We start from the raw sequence: 16,856 nt of genomic DNA, 5'->3' as shown, positions 1-16,856 counted from the left end.
CAATTGATATCATGCATGAACTTTCGGGGGTTAATTTTAAATGTATTACAGTAGGGGTGTTAGAAAAAAATCGGTTCGGCAATATATCGCGATATTACAGCGCGCAATTCTCGAATCGATTCAAATCGATTTTTAAACATAATTTTTTTTATAGAAATATTCAACAAAACATCTTACTTAGGGTTAGGATTCACACATTAACCCCTAGGCGTTATTGTGACCATTTTTTGGCTTTTTGTTGGTTCTGACCAAGCAATTTCAAAATAAAATACTGCCCACGGGGTTAAGCATGGAAGAATGTTATATTAATGGAACATTAAGCCTTAATATTTTATTTCAGTGCTGTTCAAACATGAAACAGACTGCAACCTAAATTTTCAGATAAATACATTTTCATACAAATCTTACAATGTACATGTACACTGTAAGTTTACTGATTTGTATTTTCTAAATTTAAGTAAAAAAAAAAAATCGCAATAATCAATTTATAGATTCGTATCGGCATTAATCGGTATCGAATCGAATCGCCAGGTACTAGGCAATTCACACCCCTATATAACAGTAATTTCACCATTACTCGAGGGTCGTACAGAAGATGGAAGGTTGAACAGTGGTTTGGGAATTGGAGTTTACTTTATTACACATTACTTAGTGACCTTTTATTTATCTTGCACAAATACTCCACATATACTGTATGTATATGTGTGTGTGTATATATATATATATATATATATATATATATATATATATATATATATATATATATATATATATATATATAATACTAAAACGTCAATAAAAATAAAATGAAGCATGAATACTCATTCAAAAAACTAAATTAAGACTAAGTGAATTATTTTTAAAAAAATTCAAAATTATTTTAAAAGTCAAAATGAAATCAAAACTAGCTGTAAAGCTTTTTGGACTCTTATCCAAAATCCTGATACGCTATTCGTGTTCACGTTGGCGAACGAGTTTTGAATTGATGTGTCTCTTTTGCACTTTTGCAACAAAACAAAACATGTCATAGTCCAACACATATCAGTCCATTTTGATCCAAATGGTAAATGGAGTGCTTTATCTACACCTTATGGGCTCTGCACACGGGAGGCGACAAGCAACAGCGAAATACGTACCTCGTCATCTCCCAGGTCTCAACACACGGGACGCGATAAGCAGCCACGACGGCGGCAGCAACATACGTCATGCTCGCGTTACAACAGATTTGTCTATTAAATTGGGAATCCATACAAAAACGAAGTTTCACTACAGTACGTAATTAATTTACTGATGTGTATTTTGTTTGCTTATTATTATTTATAAATAAAGTTGAGTTGATTGCAAGTTACTTTATTCGTCACACACAGATACCTACAACCCTCCTTAACATAAAAATGATACTCGGTTTTGCCACTGTGTTGGAATTGCATTTTTACCCGCGACATTTAAGAATAAGTTGTTGTTGTTTTTTATATAAAATAAAGACAAGTCAAAATGGCCGCCCCCTGAGATGGCAAAAAAAAAAAGGGGGGGGGGGGGTCTGCTTAATTCTTATCCCGCAATATTAAACAGAATAACTTTGTTTGGACTAGTGGGGGCGCATAGAACATATTGCAAAGAACATTTTGGACTTGCTTTTCGCTTTAAAATTGTTTTTTCAAACTCTTCGATTTGGCCTAACTATAAACCTGCAACAGTCCTTAAATATACTGAAAGTGTCTTAGATTAGTAGAATTTGTTTTTATTGTTTTGCACTATAACTTCCAAATATTCTTATGGGCTTGTCCGCAGCCTATTGCATAGTTGTTAAATTTCTTCACTGACAAATATTAATGTAGTCTATAAAATCATCCTAAATTCACTTGTGTAGCATTCATCAATTAACCAATCGGGTTTGACCCATTTGTTCCCTCTTAGGTCTCAAATACATCAAAATCTTGCCAATATATTTCAGAGCATATTATGCTTCCATCCTTATGCGAACAGTTTGGAGGGGTCCTTATTCTGTTCCAGCGTAGCACAAGGTCCGTTAAGGCATGCTTGGATGAGTTTGGCTCCATAGGACACATTTGGGATTCCCTAAAACAGATATTTTGAGCCAGGTCCTCTCTCAGGTCCAATATCGCTGAACTCACAAATGTTCTAATAAGCACAAAAACCTGCATAAACTAACAGACAGTAACTGCTGGACCAAATCTTTTTTTTTCTTCTTTTTTTTTTTACAAAATCAGTTCCTCATCATTTAACGCATTTTAGCAATACTTTCATCCCTGTAGAATATGTGCGCATGTCAAATTATAATTTAACCGTGCTTCTTCCTGGTGGGTGTTTGCAGCGTGGCAACCTCACAAACTTCCCTCACATTTTTCCAGGATGAGACTATAGCCATGATTTAACAGGCGGCGTTTGTACACGTATCAAAACATATGTTTCGATACCTCCCAAATAGAATTGTGTAATGGTTTAAAGCAAGAGGATAGAAGTGAAAGGAGACAAGGAATGTGCCGAAAGCATACAGCGTTTGACAGCAAGCCATAAAATATTTGATTTAATGAGGATTGAGTGGTCGCTCGCTCGCTCACCTTGTGTAACTCTCAGCGGGACACACCAGGAGGTGACCTCAGCATTTTAGTCTTTCATGAACATGTTTGACTGGGCTTTTATCATTCCCAGAGTTGTCAGAGGTCATTCTTGAGAAAATTGTCATCCATGATTTCAAGTGAGTTTTATCACTCGCTTGATTAGAGCAACATTACTAAATGAAAAGCTGTGCGTTCTCATCATAATTTGAATTCCCGGGGTCAAGACACGGCAATCAGCATATTCATGTTCAAGCTTTGATGGTGTATTTGTAGACTTTGATTAGTTTGGAATGGGTCTTGCCCTTCTTGCAGCGCTCTGATTAATGCGCCCGCCACACCCCAATTATTCTATGAGAGGAAGGATGTGCTAACACAGTTGTTTGCTACTTTGCAAAGATGGCACTCGTCACAGCCGCTGGCGGAGATGAATCGCATGTCAGGAGAACAACGGCTTTAATAAAACATTGAGCTTTGGGGAGGACTCTGTAACTTTAGCCAATCAATTACTTGTGGACTGAGTGGGATTTGTTGTGTGATTTATCACCGTCAACCTCGGAGGCGCTGAACGCCGAGGTTGTCGGCCGTGTGACAAAAATGCAGCTGGGTCGGCGTCACATTTCACTGGGATGTTATAAACGCTGCCTTTTTGCTCCGTCAGTCACACCCCTCGTGTTGGTCTCAAGCTGCGTCAGATAAGCGCTCCTGCTGAGAGTTCATCAGTCCGTCTGTTCCATGAATCACTCCCCTAAATAGAAAGCTGCTGTCTCATCCATATCACAGTCACCCTCCCTCCCCATTCCCACTGCAACGTGTTCAATTTCAACATCAGTCACCTTGACAAGAAGAAATGGCAACGATTTTCTGTGGCGCGCAGGTGTGTTTCTTCAAATGTTTCTCCCCGTGTGTCTCTTTAGGATGCCATCACAGCCTACCATCGTCTACATATGCCACGGGTCCTGAGGGTAAAAGATTACCTGCATCTGGGGCGTTGTCTTCAGAATTTCTCAACCAGGGCGTCCCGGTAAAGATTTTGCTTTTGGTATGCAACGCAGCAGGAGCAGGACAACAAACTGTTAGGTAATTACAAAAGTTCCATTGGTACTTCTTTCTTCCATAGCATCTTACCTGCTTATGTGGAATTTATAGTTCGCCAAAAATAAAATCCACTAGGGCTGTCCCGACTCGTCCACATAGTCGGCGATGACGTGAATACGCCGGCAAGCGCAGCAAACCGTCGACATCAAGTCACGAGTGTCGATGACGTAAATGCGGCCCCACAGTTCAGATCGCGCACGATCTGTGAATTGGTTGGTGGAAAAAACAAACCATTCGAACGTACACGCCACCTACGCTAATGCTAACTTGAAAATAAAGCGCTCCAAATGATAAATTGATGCCAGTGCAATTAGCCTTAGTGAGCTTTTACTTTGAAGTCGGCCTGCATGGCAACATGACTCCTAGCTTGACTTCTCTTTTCGACGTTTCGGCTTACATTACCAAAGTTTTTATTGAAATTACTTTTTTTTTTACCATTATCTTAATGCCACCCCAAATGTTTATTTATGCACTAATTTAGGACTCTAAGAAACCGCTGGTTAATTACGGCGTCATTGTATGGTACGGCACAACTCTCCGACCTTAGTGGCTAGCAGCTAGCTGTTAGCATTAGTAACGAGTCCCTGGTTCAACCTGGTTGACAGCCGTAAATGAGTTTGATGGCTGGTACTTTGCTTGCTTTCTTAATATTGAGGCGGCACGGTGGCTGACTGGTTACCACGTCTGCCTCCCAGTGCAGAGGACGTGAGATCGAGTCCGGGCTTCGGCTTTCCTGGGTGGAGTTTGCATGTTCTCCCCGTGCTTGCGTGGGTTTTCTCCGGGTGCTCCGGTTTCCTCCCACATTCCAAAGACATGCATGGCAGGTTAATTGAACACTCCAAATTGTCAATAGGTGTGATTGTGAGTATGGTTGTTCGTCACTGTGTGCCCTGCGATTGGCTGGCAACCAATTCAGGGTGTACCCCGCCTACTGCCCGAAGCCAGCTGGGATAGGCTCCAGCGACCCCCGCGACCCTTGTGAGGACAAGCGGTTAAGAAAATGGATAGATGGAGGGATGACTACTTTGCAAGACACTCTCCATGTTTAAAGGAGGGGAATGTTCCTTAATTTGCACTTTAAGGTATTTTCATTATTGTCTTCATTTATTTTACAAAACCCTTTTGCCCATTAAAAATAAAGCCAAACAAAAAACATTCAACTCAATTCAAATGTTAAATATAGCCGTTTAGATTTTAGGAACACACATTTAAGCCCTTTTATTTTACTCATATTAGACTCTTTCTTTTTTTTTTTTTTTACAAAAAAGTACTATATATATATATATATATATATATATATATATATTTTTTTTTTTTTTTTAGGGGGTACCAAAAAACTGATTCTCATAAGAATCGTGATTCTCATTTAGTACGATTCAGAATTGATTTTAAATGTCCCAAAATCTATTTTATTTTAATTATTTTATACTGTCTTGCCCTTGTGTGTGCCTTTATTGGGAGCGCTGTTCATGTTGTACTCGATTTGGCCGCTTAGGGGCAGTGTGGTTCCACGCGATCTGATACACTGTTAAGTTGTAGTCACATTAGAGAGTAGAAGGAAAAAGTCATAATCAAGTTGTGCCAATAAAAGTTTTTGGGGTTTTTTTGCAGCGTAGGAAGAGCATATGTCGGTGAGTAATGTTAACATGCTTCTCTGTATGCATTCCTGAAGCGTTTTGTATAAATAGTCGTTCTTTTAAGTGATAAAAGTGCCGCGAGTAGCGTGCTAATTAGCGTTAGCGAGTCAATGGCACTTTCCATTGTGCGTTAGTCTCAAGCGTTAGTCTACGTTCGTGAAACAAGCTAAACAAGTCACTTCTTTAATCGTCCACTCTGTATGGTCAGTGAGAACGAAACAGGGTGAAACATTGGACTCTTTTGGAGGGACTGCTCGTTGTCTGCTAAACTGTAGTAATTGTGCTCAAGTGATTCCAATAAAAGCTGCGAGTCAGACTGTAGTAGATCATTACGATTCCTTGCACATCTATAAATTCAAGCAAAAATCATTGTCAATCAAATCATTTTGAATCAAAAATCATTCATAATCGAAAATCGATTCTCAATCGAATCGCAGACCCAATTCAGACATTCAGAGATTCCCACCCCTAATATATATATATATATATATATATATATATATATATATATATATATATATATATATGTTTTTTTTTTTTTTTTTTTATGTATTTATTTATTTATTGCTGATCCGAAAAACTATCCAACCCGTGACTCAAATCTGTGATCTGATCCAAACAATGACTTTTGTGATCCGTTACACCACTAGTGTTCATTCAATTTCAAAAGTTGTTTTTACTTCAATAAACAAATAATTTAAATGAGTGTTCAGAAGTGTGTTTGTGAAATAATAATCATCAAACCAAAAATAATCGCTGGATTAGTTAAAAAATGTGTCATTAGACTAATCGACTGATGGTAAAGATAGTCGATAGATTAATCGTTAGAAAAATAATAATTGGGACAGCCCTAAACTCTATACAGTTTGACTTAACAGAACTAGCTACTAAATGGTTTTATTAGTCAGTTGCCCCTGTATTCAAGTTTGATGACTCATATGCACATCAGGACATCATCAGTAGGACAAAACAGCAAATAACTAATCACAACATATAACTTAATACATCATATCGTAGCGTAGCAAAAATGCCACAAAAAGCCAGACAAGAAACTTAAGTTAAAATCTTGCTCAATATTTGGCACGTCATAGAAGATGGCGGTCCAAAGTGTTTTCATTTGTGCACCTTTAGAGGCGGCGTATTCCCACCTCTTATTACTATTAAAAGGTAATTTGTTTACTCAACCCACTGCTTTGATTTGATCTAATTTGGTAGGTTATACAATCGATTATGCTATTATGTCAGTAATTGAATGAGCGAATGAGAGTTCTGATTTCAAGCACTTTAAAATCTCATCATTAATCTACTTGAGTGAGTATTATGATCAGAGAGTTGCTCTCCCTCCTCTGTGGCAGCGAGATGCTCGGTCATTTTATATTTAGCTCTCCTCTGTGCCAGAAGCACGTCAAGGTCATTTCACCTCTCTGGAAAATAAATGCCTCGCATCCATCTCACTGTGAGAGGAGTTTGAGATCAAACGGCCGAGGAATCCAACATCTGGTTGGATTGCAGATCTGTCAGACGCTTGTCTCGCTCGGCCATTTGAGGCAGATCAATAATAAAGGTGAGCTGGCCAACATAGCCGTGAGAAAGTCCAATCTCACCCGTGAGAGTCGGACTCATTTGTGTCAGTTTCTCCTTCAAAATGACTTACTGCCATTGATCAAAGCACCCACCCACCGATCTCGGACTCATCAGATGACCGTGGGAGACTTTGCCTTGCCAAGAGGATGACATTGGAGTCACGTGTCTCCAACTGGTTCTCTGTAATCAAAGCGCAAGATCACTCAACTTGAGAATGTATTTGTATTTGTGTATTATTAGCATTTGTGCGTTTAGCCATCTGTTATTTAGATAGATTACTGATTCTTGGTTCATGGAGGGTGATGATGAACTGATGATTCTTGATATACAGTGGATATAAAAATAAGATGTGTCAAAATGAGTGTGTTAATTTTGAGATCATTTAAAGTTCCTTTAACGCCACTAATTCTTTTAACGCACGATTAATGACTGCCCTTTACTTAGAAAGCCTGTACTGGAGGAATTCCAGTCGCAACGCAGCAGACACGTCCATGTCAAAATTTACATATATATAACATATATATTTGTGGAGACTGGGGTCAAGTTGTATTTTACCATTTTAAAAATGCGCAGATTAGATAGCCCTTAATATGAAATGAAAAATGCACTCAGCTGTCTCACAAATCAAAAATGACCTTTAACACAAATTAATATCACACTCGTTTTTTATAGTAGTACATCTTTTTAATGTTAACTCATTTTAAAATTGCTGTATGAATGACTAAAACATGCAGCCTTGTTTCTATTAGTTTAACTTTTTTTCACTTTTATGTTAACAAGTGTATGGAAACTTTTATTGTACATTTAGAACAGATGTAAAATTTGCGATTTATTAACTGTTGTTAACTGTTGCAATTAATTACGATTAAGAATTTTAATCGCTTGACACCCCTAATAAAAAGTTTTAACACCCCTGCTGAAATGCCAGATTTTTGTTGTAAAAGAAAATGTAGATGGGATGAATAGAAGACGCCATTTTACATTTTTGAGAAGCTCCTGAATCCGTGTCTCCAAATTCTGCAGGTGTGCAAGGTTTTGTCTTGTACCCCTCTTTTTTTTTTAAACATAAATAGATAAATACACAATAATATCATATTATCTGCCTAATTAATTCTCAGCCACCATTATATGTACTGCAGAGACTTGTTTGTTCACAAGCAAGTAAAAAAATTTGAATGACTTGCTCCAAAATGAAGGCCTTCATTGTTCTTAAATTCAAAGATCTCAAAATGCCACAGAGACAATAAAAAAACATCCCCATTTATTCTTTGTCAAGTAATTGACAATGGGATGTTTTATTTTGCATTTAGATTAGAATGGGTCGCACCATTAACAATCATTTGGTTGCGGTGGGAGAGGACGTTTAGTATGCATTAGAGGTGGGAATCTTTGACTGTCTCACGATTCGATTAAATTTAGATTTTTGGATCTGCGATTCGATTCAGAATTGATTTTCGATTCAAAATTGATTTTTGGTTCAAAATGATTTGATTGACAATAATTTCTGCTTCAATTTGTAGATGTGCAAAGAATCGTCGTGATCTATTCTAGTCTGGTTTGCAAGACAGAATGACATTAAAATGTCTTCTTTTTTTTTTTGCATTTATTATATTTATTAAGTTTTGAATTGTAAGGAAACTGCCCCCCCCCCCCCCCCACACACACACACAAACAGTGTGTGGACCACAACTGCTACACTATGTAGATAGCTAATTTGTATCGCTTTACAGTATATTCTGCCATCCCTAAGCACAATTACTACAGTTTAGCAGACAACGAGCAGTCCCTCCAAAAGAGTCCAATGTTTCGTTCTCACTGACCATACAGAGTGGACGATTAAAGAAGTGACTTGTTTAGCTTGTTTCACGAACCTAGCTAGCTCGAGACTAACGCACAATGGAAAGTGCCATTGACTCGCTAATGCTAATTAGCACGCTACTCGCTGCACTTTTATCACTTAAAAGAACGACTATTCATACAAAACGCTTCAGGAATGCATACAGAGAAGCATGTTAACATTACTCACCGACATATGCTCTTCCTACGCTGCAAAAAAAAAACTTTTATTGGCATTACTTGATTATGACTTTTTCCTTCTACTCTCTAATGTGGCTACAACTTAAGTGTATCAGAATGCGCGGAACCACACTGCCCCTAAGTGACCAAATCATGTACAACATGAACAGCGCTCTCAATAAAGGCACACACAAAGGGCAAGACAGTGTAAAATAATTTACATAAAATCGATTTTGGGACATTTAAAATTGATTCTGAATCGTACTAAATGAGAATCACGATGGATTTTGTTCATTATTGGTGTCTTACTAACTACTATTTCACAATAAAAACCATAAAAACAGCAAAGCAAGTGGTGATAATTACGATGTGAAATCCTTAAAGGCATTCACAGCTTCTCTTGAATGTCAACATGGCGTTTCACTTCTGTTTTATTGTGGTACAAATGATTATGTTAGTGGAGGTGAAGTGGCTGTAATATTGTTTCATGAATCATGGATGGATCTAAATGCTTCCCAAGAGGTCATTTACTTTGGAACTGAACAGACTCTTCAAAAGATGCAGTTAAAAATCACTGTATAATCCAAGACAAAGCCTCCACAATTGTGAATGTGCCTGTGTGACTCAACCACAGAATATAAAGTGTGGTGGAATCTTAAAACGTTTCCTCACTAATATGGTTTTCCTTTCATTTGTACCATCACTGGATTTACAGGACAGCATTGTTATTCTTTGACTGTGTAGCCCACTTTTGTTTCCTCACCGTGCACATGCATGCCTACGGGGACTTCTGCTAATAAATCTCAAGCAGACAATGGAGGACTGACTTCAATGAAATGTGTGTTATAATAAATGTGTCATGGGATCCATCCTTTTAGAGTGGTGGTTTACCCTCTTCCATGTATTGTCTTTCAATCTGATTCCCTAACAATGCTAAAAACCTGCTTTAATGTCTAAATCACTTTTCTTTTCTTTTTTATTTGCATTGTAGCCTACAAGGTTTTGGGTAAGCTTAACGAGGTTTTTGTCCTGTGTCGTTGTTTTTAGGTTCGGCCCTCCATTCTTAATGAGGGAGGACCGGTCTATTTCCTGGGATCAGCTGCAGCAAAGCATTCTGAGCAAGCTTTACTACCTGATGATCAATGGGGCGCCGCCACAGGTACGGGACGACTACTTATTAGAATGGGCTAATGAATACTTTGTAAAAACCAGCAAGTCAGAATCTGTTAGGACTCGCACAAAATATAGAGGACTTGGCATGCAGTCAGTTTCCATCAATGCATTCTAAACCAGAGCTGCCCAAATCCGGTCCTTGGAGAGCCCCTATCCAACCTGTTTTCCGTGTCTCCAATGATCAGCTCATCAGCAAGCTTTGCAGAAGCCCGTTAACGATCCTGATCATGAATCAGGTGTGTTGGTGGAGGGAAACATGGGTCGTGTCTCAATATCAAGAACACAGAGTACGTTCTTGGGTTGGTCGGGTCTTTGTTAGCCCGGTCTCAAGAACGTACTTCCCACGCACGCAAATCTCGCTGCCGCATTTCCGTAATTTATCAAAGTTTTATCATGTGACTAGCATTCAATGAATTTATACTACTATTTTGATGTTTCAAAATGTGTTAAAAACCTTACTTACGTCCTTGTGATTTTGTGACACGTCATCAGTGGCGGCCCAAGTACTGTTCCAATCGAAAGTATGCATAAGCCAAGACCACACGGAATTCATGGATGTCGTTCTTAAACCAAGGATGCATCAGTTGTTGCTTGGTGAAAATTGGGAAAATATCCCAAGCTGCATTTCGTACTCAAGGAACGAATGGCAGCGGAGGAGCATCACGTTTGTTCTTCTTTCATTTCCGGCAGACGAGGCAAGGCATGTGCACTGCTGCCCTCCACCAGCATCACGTTAACGTATTCCTCCCCTTTTATGAGCATAAATAATAATAAATATTTCACGTGTCAAGTACAACTTTATTAAATCTAGTTCCTTTTTTTTTTTTTTTACTTAGTGTAACAACTGCAATTTACAATATTAATATATATTAAATATGATATACTGTACACACTCATTCAAAGATATTTTTTTTATAGATGCACCTCAGTTTCAGGAGAATAAAAAAAAAAAAACTGCAACTCACATCGGTGTCTCTCCAGAACCCCCCCCAATATAATCCTAAATTGGATAAATGATACTTAATATATTACTCGTCGTAATTCAGAATCAATCGCAGTCAGAATAACATCCGTGTCATTCATTCCGTCCGTTCTTTGCTCGACCTTTCTGGCTTTTTGCGTACTTGCAATTGGAGCAGTACCTTGGGCCGCGACCGATGACGTTTCAAGACATTACATGGACGTAAGTACGGACAACAATGCATATTGAAAAACGGTCATGGAAAACAGGCTGGATAGGGGCTCTCAAGGTCCGGACTTGGGCACCCCTGTTCTAGACAGTTGTTTCCCTGCCTTTTATGAGCCATGTCACCCATTTGTGACAACAATCTCACAAAAAGTATGAAAACTAAAGTAATGATGACGTTGTCTCCATTTATTCACAAATTTGCTTACTCAGTTGAATATACTCACAGAAAGCCAAGTCTTACTTACAAGGTGGATACACAGGTTTATTTCACCTTCTGCCATGTCATGGAAAAGCATTTAATTGTGCTGCCTTTCAATTGCAATATGTTAGTGCCGGATATTTGAACAATAATATACATTTTTGGATAACTTAACTCATTCACTCCCAGCCATTTTTACTGAAGCAACCCCCTTTGCTCTGGCTGTTTTACTGTATTTTGACTGATTTTGCAAGGCCCACAGAATATTGTGTTCTATTGCTATAAAAACATGCAACCTACCAAAAGAAAGATTAGAGTCTCTTCTTTCATCAGGGAAAAAAGTATATTTCTATCTGTTTCTGCTTTGCAGCAATTAGAATTAGAATTTAGCAAAGTTTCATCATTATTCACAAATCTCTTTAGAACTGTGGGGAAATCAGCTTGTTTGCAACATGGCCTTGGTTGATCTCTTATACTCTGCTGCCACCTGCTGGCCGTTTTTTATAATTACTTCCATTGCTTCACCTGTTCTCTGCAGTTCAGGGACTGCATCAAAGCCTACTGTATGCTCTAGCATTCAAAAAAACATATAAATACATCTATTGGACACTTAAAACATTTGAAATAGAACGTATTTATACATTTTTGGAAGCAAATGAGTGAAGTGAATCATTTCCATTGACCAGGTGGTTCGCACATTTCTGAAGTTGGGGGTTCAACTCCATGTTCTGACATTCTTGTGTGGAGTTTGCATGTTCTCAACCAGGAACCAGTCACGGTTGGGATAAGTTGTAGCTCACCCGCAACCTTAGTGAGCATCAGCAAGTCTTACAGAAAATGGATGGATTGATATTTTCCTGTGGCACACCTGGCGAGCTGTCATGACACCCTGTTTGGGAATCACTGTTCTGGACAACTTATCCTGTACAGGGTCAAACTGGAATCTGTCTCATCTGACTTAAGTGACTCGTGTGGTATACACTTTTTCTCAGTCACAGGCCTGACACATAGACACCTATTTGTACTTTGCACTTTTGGACAATTTAGAGTTGAAGAGTAGTTGGCACTGCTGCATAACAGCAACAATGTCGATTTCATACATAATATAAGACCAAATACATGGCTCTTGTCTTTCATCTATAGCTGCTTCAAACAACATTTAGCAATTCAGATGTTTTTGGTTTGGATTTCATTGTTATAGTTATAGAGAATGACATTTAGATCCTCTGTATGTTTCACACACAGTGCGGCTTGACAAAAAAAAAGCGTACCATACCATAACACACATTACCCCGCCCCCTTGGTAAATTAAGTAAGTATGTTAAGGTTTTGTTGATCAAGCATAGAGAGTAAGCTGCTGCGGCAAAAAGAGCAAATCTCACGGGTAAAGGTCTCAATATACCAGTTGATATTTCTTCATACACACACCTATGGTCACAAGCTTTGGAGTGACCGCGAGGATAAGATTGCAAATAAAAATGTCTTAACGGATTCACCTTTCAGAGATTAGGTGAAGAGCTCAATTATCTGTGACTCAGAGTAGGTCTGCTGCTCCTCACCAGTTGAAGTGTTTTTTTTTGTTTTTTTTTGGGGTGAGGGGTTACAGGCATGGTCAACTGACAGAAGGCCTCAGGTTATGCTGAAGGGAATTTGTCTGATAGCTGGCCTCCCATTGGGATTGGGGGAATGGATTGGGAAGTCTGGCTCCTTTGCACAGACTTCTGCCTCTTCCACCCTAGGATGGACAGACAGACAGCAATCATTTATGTTTAATTCTGACAGTGTCCTTAATTCCCGGATTGTGGAGTTTTCATACAATATCAATTTCATTGGAGAAGATGTTTGACTGTGTCCTTCGGGGGGCGCTTGTGGTTGGCGCTCCGGGTGTAAGGGGTAGCAGAACCCCTAATACAGGCTTTCTGTCCCCCGGCGACTGGTGTCAGAGTTTTGGTCCACAATGCCAGCAAGGAAGTCAGATTCGTTTTCAGCAAGGTTTGGACACCCCCAAGGCTGCCCTTTGTTACTGATTCTCTTCATAGGCCTTATGGACAGAATTTATAGGTGCTGCCAAGGTGTTGAGGGGGGCTTTTTATATTGTTACTAGCAGGCATCAGCTCGTGGCAATCAAGAGAGGATGAAGAGTCAGGTGCAAAAAATGTTAGTGGCAGTGTGCTGTTGTCTTTTCGCTGCCACCTCAGCATCAGCCATTGAATTAAAAGCAGCCTGTAAAGTACCATAAAGTTTTCCAGAGCCTGCCTCTGCCCTGAGAGAGCAGATGTTTGCTCGACTTCAATCAATAGCTGCTTGTGTCAATTAATGACACTGTCAAGTGGATTTTTCCGCTTCTAATTTTAGCCTCCGTACAGACTAAAATTCAAAAGCAGTCATTTTTCTCTCAGTCACTTTCTCTGCTACTGAATTTGCTGGAAAGGATTTGAAAAGGTTGGCAGGGTGCCTACTAAAGCAAGAATAGCAATGTAATCTATTACAAAACACTGAGGCAGCCCAAGTTATTGATCTTTTTCTTGCAAGCTGTGAGAAGAAGGACATTTTGTTGGCAGAGATTAGATCTATTTGGCCGGAAATATTCACTTTAGCAGTGTGTGTGTGTGTGTGTGTGTGTGTGTGTGTGTATATACGTGTGCGTATGCGTGTGGTAAAGTGGTAAATAGCATTTAGTGTGAGAAATGACAGTGGCAGTCCTTCACGCTGACAAATGCTGTTACATTTTACAGTGCAAAAAAAGCATGCGAGATAATGAAGCCTTGTAACCTAATTGAAAACAAACACGTTAACTGTGGCACTTTGAAGCTCATCCACAGACTTTCTTGTGGCGTAACAAACTTTTATGCCATGAAGCCTTCGCACTGTGGCCCTTTTCCATCAGGGCTCTGATATGAATTTCCACATGTTTTCTTATCCTCTTCCCAGCAGTCACACTGACAGCTGTGATTTTCACAGCATGTTCACATTTTGTAATATACAGTATTAGCTCCCACTCACATGTACGGCTTTTTAAATCCCTTCATATTTACACCGAATATATTGACTTGCCCAAATAAATGGGCTACTGAAAGTTCCATCTCTACACTTGTTCACACTTCTCTGTTCAGTCTCAGTTTACATGCACTGATTTAGATTCAGTTTGACTGAAGATTTTTCAAAAGAGGAAGAGGTCGCTGAAAAGAGGAAGACCATCATAGGCACCATACAATAAAGTACATAGAGCCCACCACCTTGAGCACTGAATCATACAGCGATGTCACCGCCATGTTGTGTGTGGCAGAGGGAGCAATTGGTGACGATGCCTCATTCATTTGCTGATTGAAGGCGGACTAATTTGAATTTCACACTCAAAGCTAGGACTGTTAGTTGTATTGCTTGTTATGACATCATTTTGCTAATAAAATTTGCCGCCTTTGTAGCTTAATACTATGAAGTCCTGTTTGTACATACAGTGAAACCAGCCTCCAAACAAAAAAGTCTTCCATATTTAACTAAATTTCCTTGAAGTAACTAATTTCTCACACTGTGTAGATTTACCAACGTTAAACTGAGTTCTCCGCTGCTAGTCTGTCTCTATTAACCCTGGCGAACCCACGGGGTCAAATTTGGCCACTATAAATTCTGCTATTCAAATAACAAAGACCTTCTTTTTTTTCTTTTTTCTTTTTTGCAAATTTAACTTCAAAAGTCCAGAGTGCCACTTCTGACCCCTGCATGGGGCCTTCTAGTGGATGAATATTGCACTTACATGAGCCAGAGTGGTGGTGACAAGATGGCTAAAATGCAACAAATAAAACAAAAAATATATATTGTTGAGTGTAGCTATGTATTTGATTGATTATTTTCTTAAATTCTTAATAGTTTACTGACAGTTTTTGTTATTCTGATTTTTCTAAATGATACCCCTAAATCCCAAAGGGTCAAATTTCGCCCTAATCCTAAATTAGGGAATAAATTGAAAAAAACATTGAAAAAACATATATTTTGGTGTTCAGTGAACTTATAGCAGTCATTTAATGTATAATTCATAATTTTCCAAAGAAGAAAAGGGTTCTTGGGTTCTCCAGGGTTAACTATTGCTAGTAGTTAAATTGATATGAATCCCTGAATTTAAATATGATTCATCAAAATGAGTTACATGTAAATGTTAGTGCCCTTTATTGAGGCAAACCCACCTGTCACATTTACAGTTGTGCTTGAACGTTTGCATACCCTTATGTAAATTTATGAGCACACTTCATGGTGAGAAATAGGCTTAGTGCTTATAACCTCCAAAATGATGTGGCAATTGTTTTGATATTTTCATAGATTGAAGCTGGCATGAGTGGACATGTGCATGTGAGTTTTGGTGATGATTCATAGCATTTAGGATCTGTAAGTGAGCTTTTGTACATTTACAGTTGCGCTCATACGTTTACATACTACAAGGGTATGTCAAAACTGTACATTTCAATATATGGTTATTATAGACATGATTAAATACATATTATTTCAGTATTCATCATCACTGTGATTGTTACATTTATTGTTAGCTGTAAAAACTCATGAAAATAGGAAAAACACCTTTGTTGTTTGCCTTTATTGTAAATCCTTTATGAAGTAAAAATGATTACAAGTTTCATTTTATGTACTGTATATGTCTTTTCTGTTTACCAATTATTTTAGCGTGTGTGTATATTGGGGAAAGAAAAGTACAAAAGATAACGTACTATATGTGTTTGTATGTTTGCATGAATGTTTACAGCTACCAGTTTATGTAACACTATGATAAAAAATATATATATTGTATACAGCTTATCCTCTCGAGGTTTGCTTACAAAAGTGAGCTGGAGCTTATTCCAGTTGACATTGGACGATAAACTTGGTACACCTAAACTGGCCAATTGCAGGGCACATATAGATAAACAACCATTCACGCTCGGAACATAACCAAGCCTCCTCCATAGTTTATAGTCGTAGTTGCTAGCTACAAGTCAAACATATAGAAACAATGGTATGCCTGTCTTCTTAATGTGTAACTGTATTATTATTTTAATCTTGGTATGTTTTTTTTTGTTTTGCTTGTTTTTTTGTGTTTTTTAAAGTGGACCCTGAGTCTGGAATAAATTGAATTGAATTGAATATAGGCGCTACTGATTTTCTTCCCCCCTTATCAAACCAGGTTAATACTATCATATATTTATCATTGTTGTAAATGTTTGAAGTGATTGTAAAAAATGATAGTTCTACTACATAGCTTTGTGACAAGATTATATTACTATTGCTCTTTGTAACAATTTGCCCCAAAATATTTTTACAATAGCCTTTTTAGTTGACCATTCATGACTGAAACATCTTATAATTAGTAGATTAACACCTTAGCTGTTCACAATGGG

The 16,856-nt window shown here is 38.3% G+C and overlaps 1 protein-coding gene across 1 annotated transcript in view; it reads left to right on the top strand.

The window, feature by feature from the left end:
* usp43b (ubiquitin specific peptidase 43b) overlaps positions 1-16,856 on the top strand; it is a 79,604-nt gene that overhangs the window by 50,585 nt on the left and 12,163 nt on the right. Inside the window, exons 7-8 of the mRNA XM_077559044.1 lie at positions 3,497-3,659; positions 9,962-10,073. Of these exons, the coding sequence (XP_077415170.1) occupies positions 3,497-3,659; positions 9,962-10,073 (275 nt within the window). The remainder of the gene's footprint in view (positions 1-3,496; positions 3,660-9,961; positions 10,074-16,856) is intronic.

The sequence above is a fragment of the Vanacampus margaritifer genome, chromosome 2 (assembly GCF_051991255.1).
Source record: "Vanacampus margaritifer isolate UIUO_Vmar chromosome 2, RoL_Vmar_1.0, whole genome shotgun sequence".
NCBI lineage: Eukaryota > Metazoa > Chordata > Actinopteri > Syngnathiformes > Syngnathidae > Vanacampus > Vanacampus margaritifer.
Note: the sequence above shows the minus strand (reverse complement) of the source record. Positions and strands in the feature narration are given on the sequence as shown.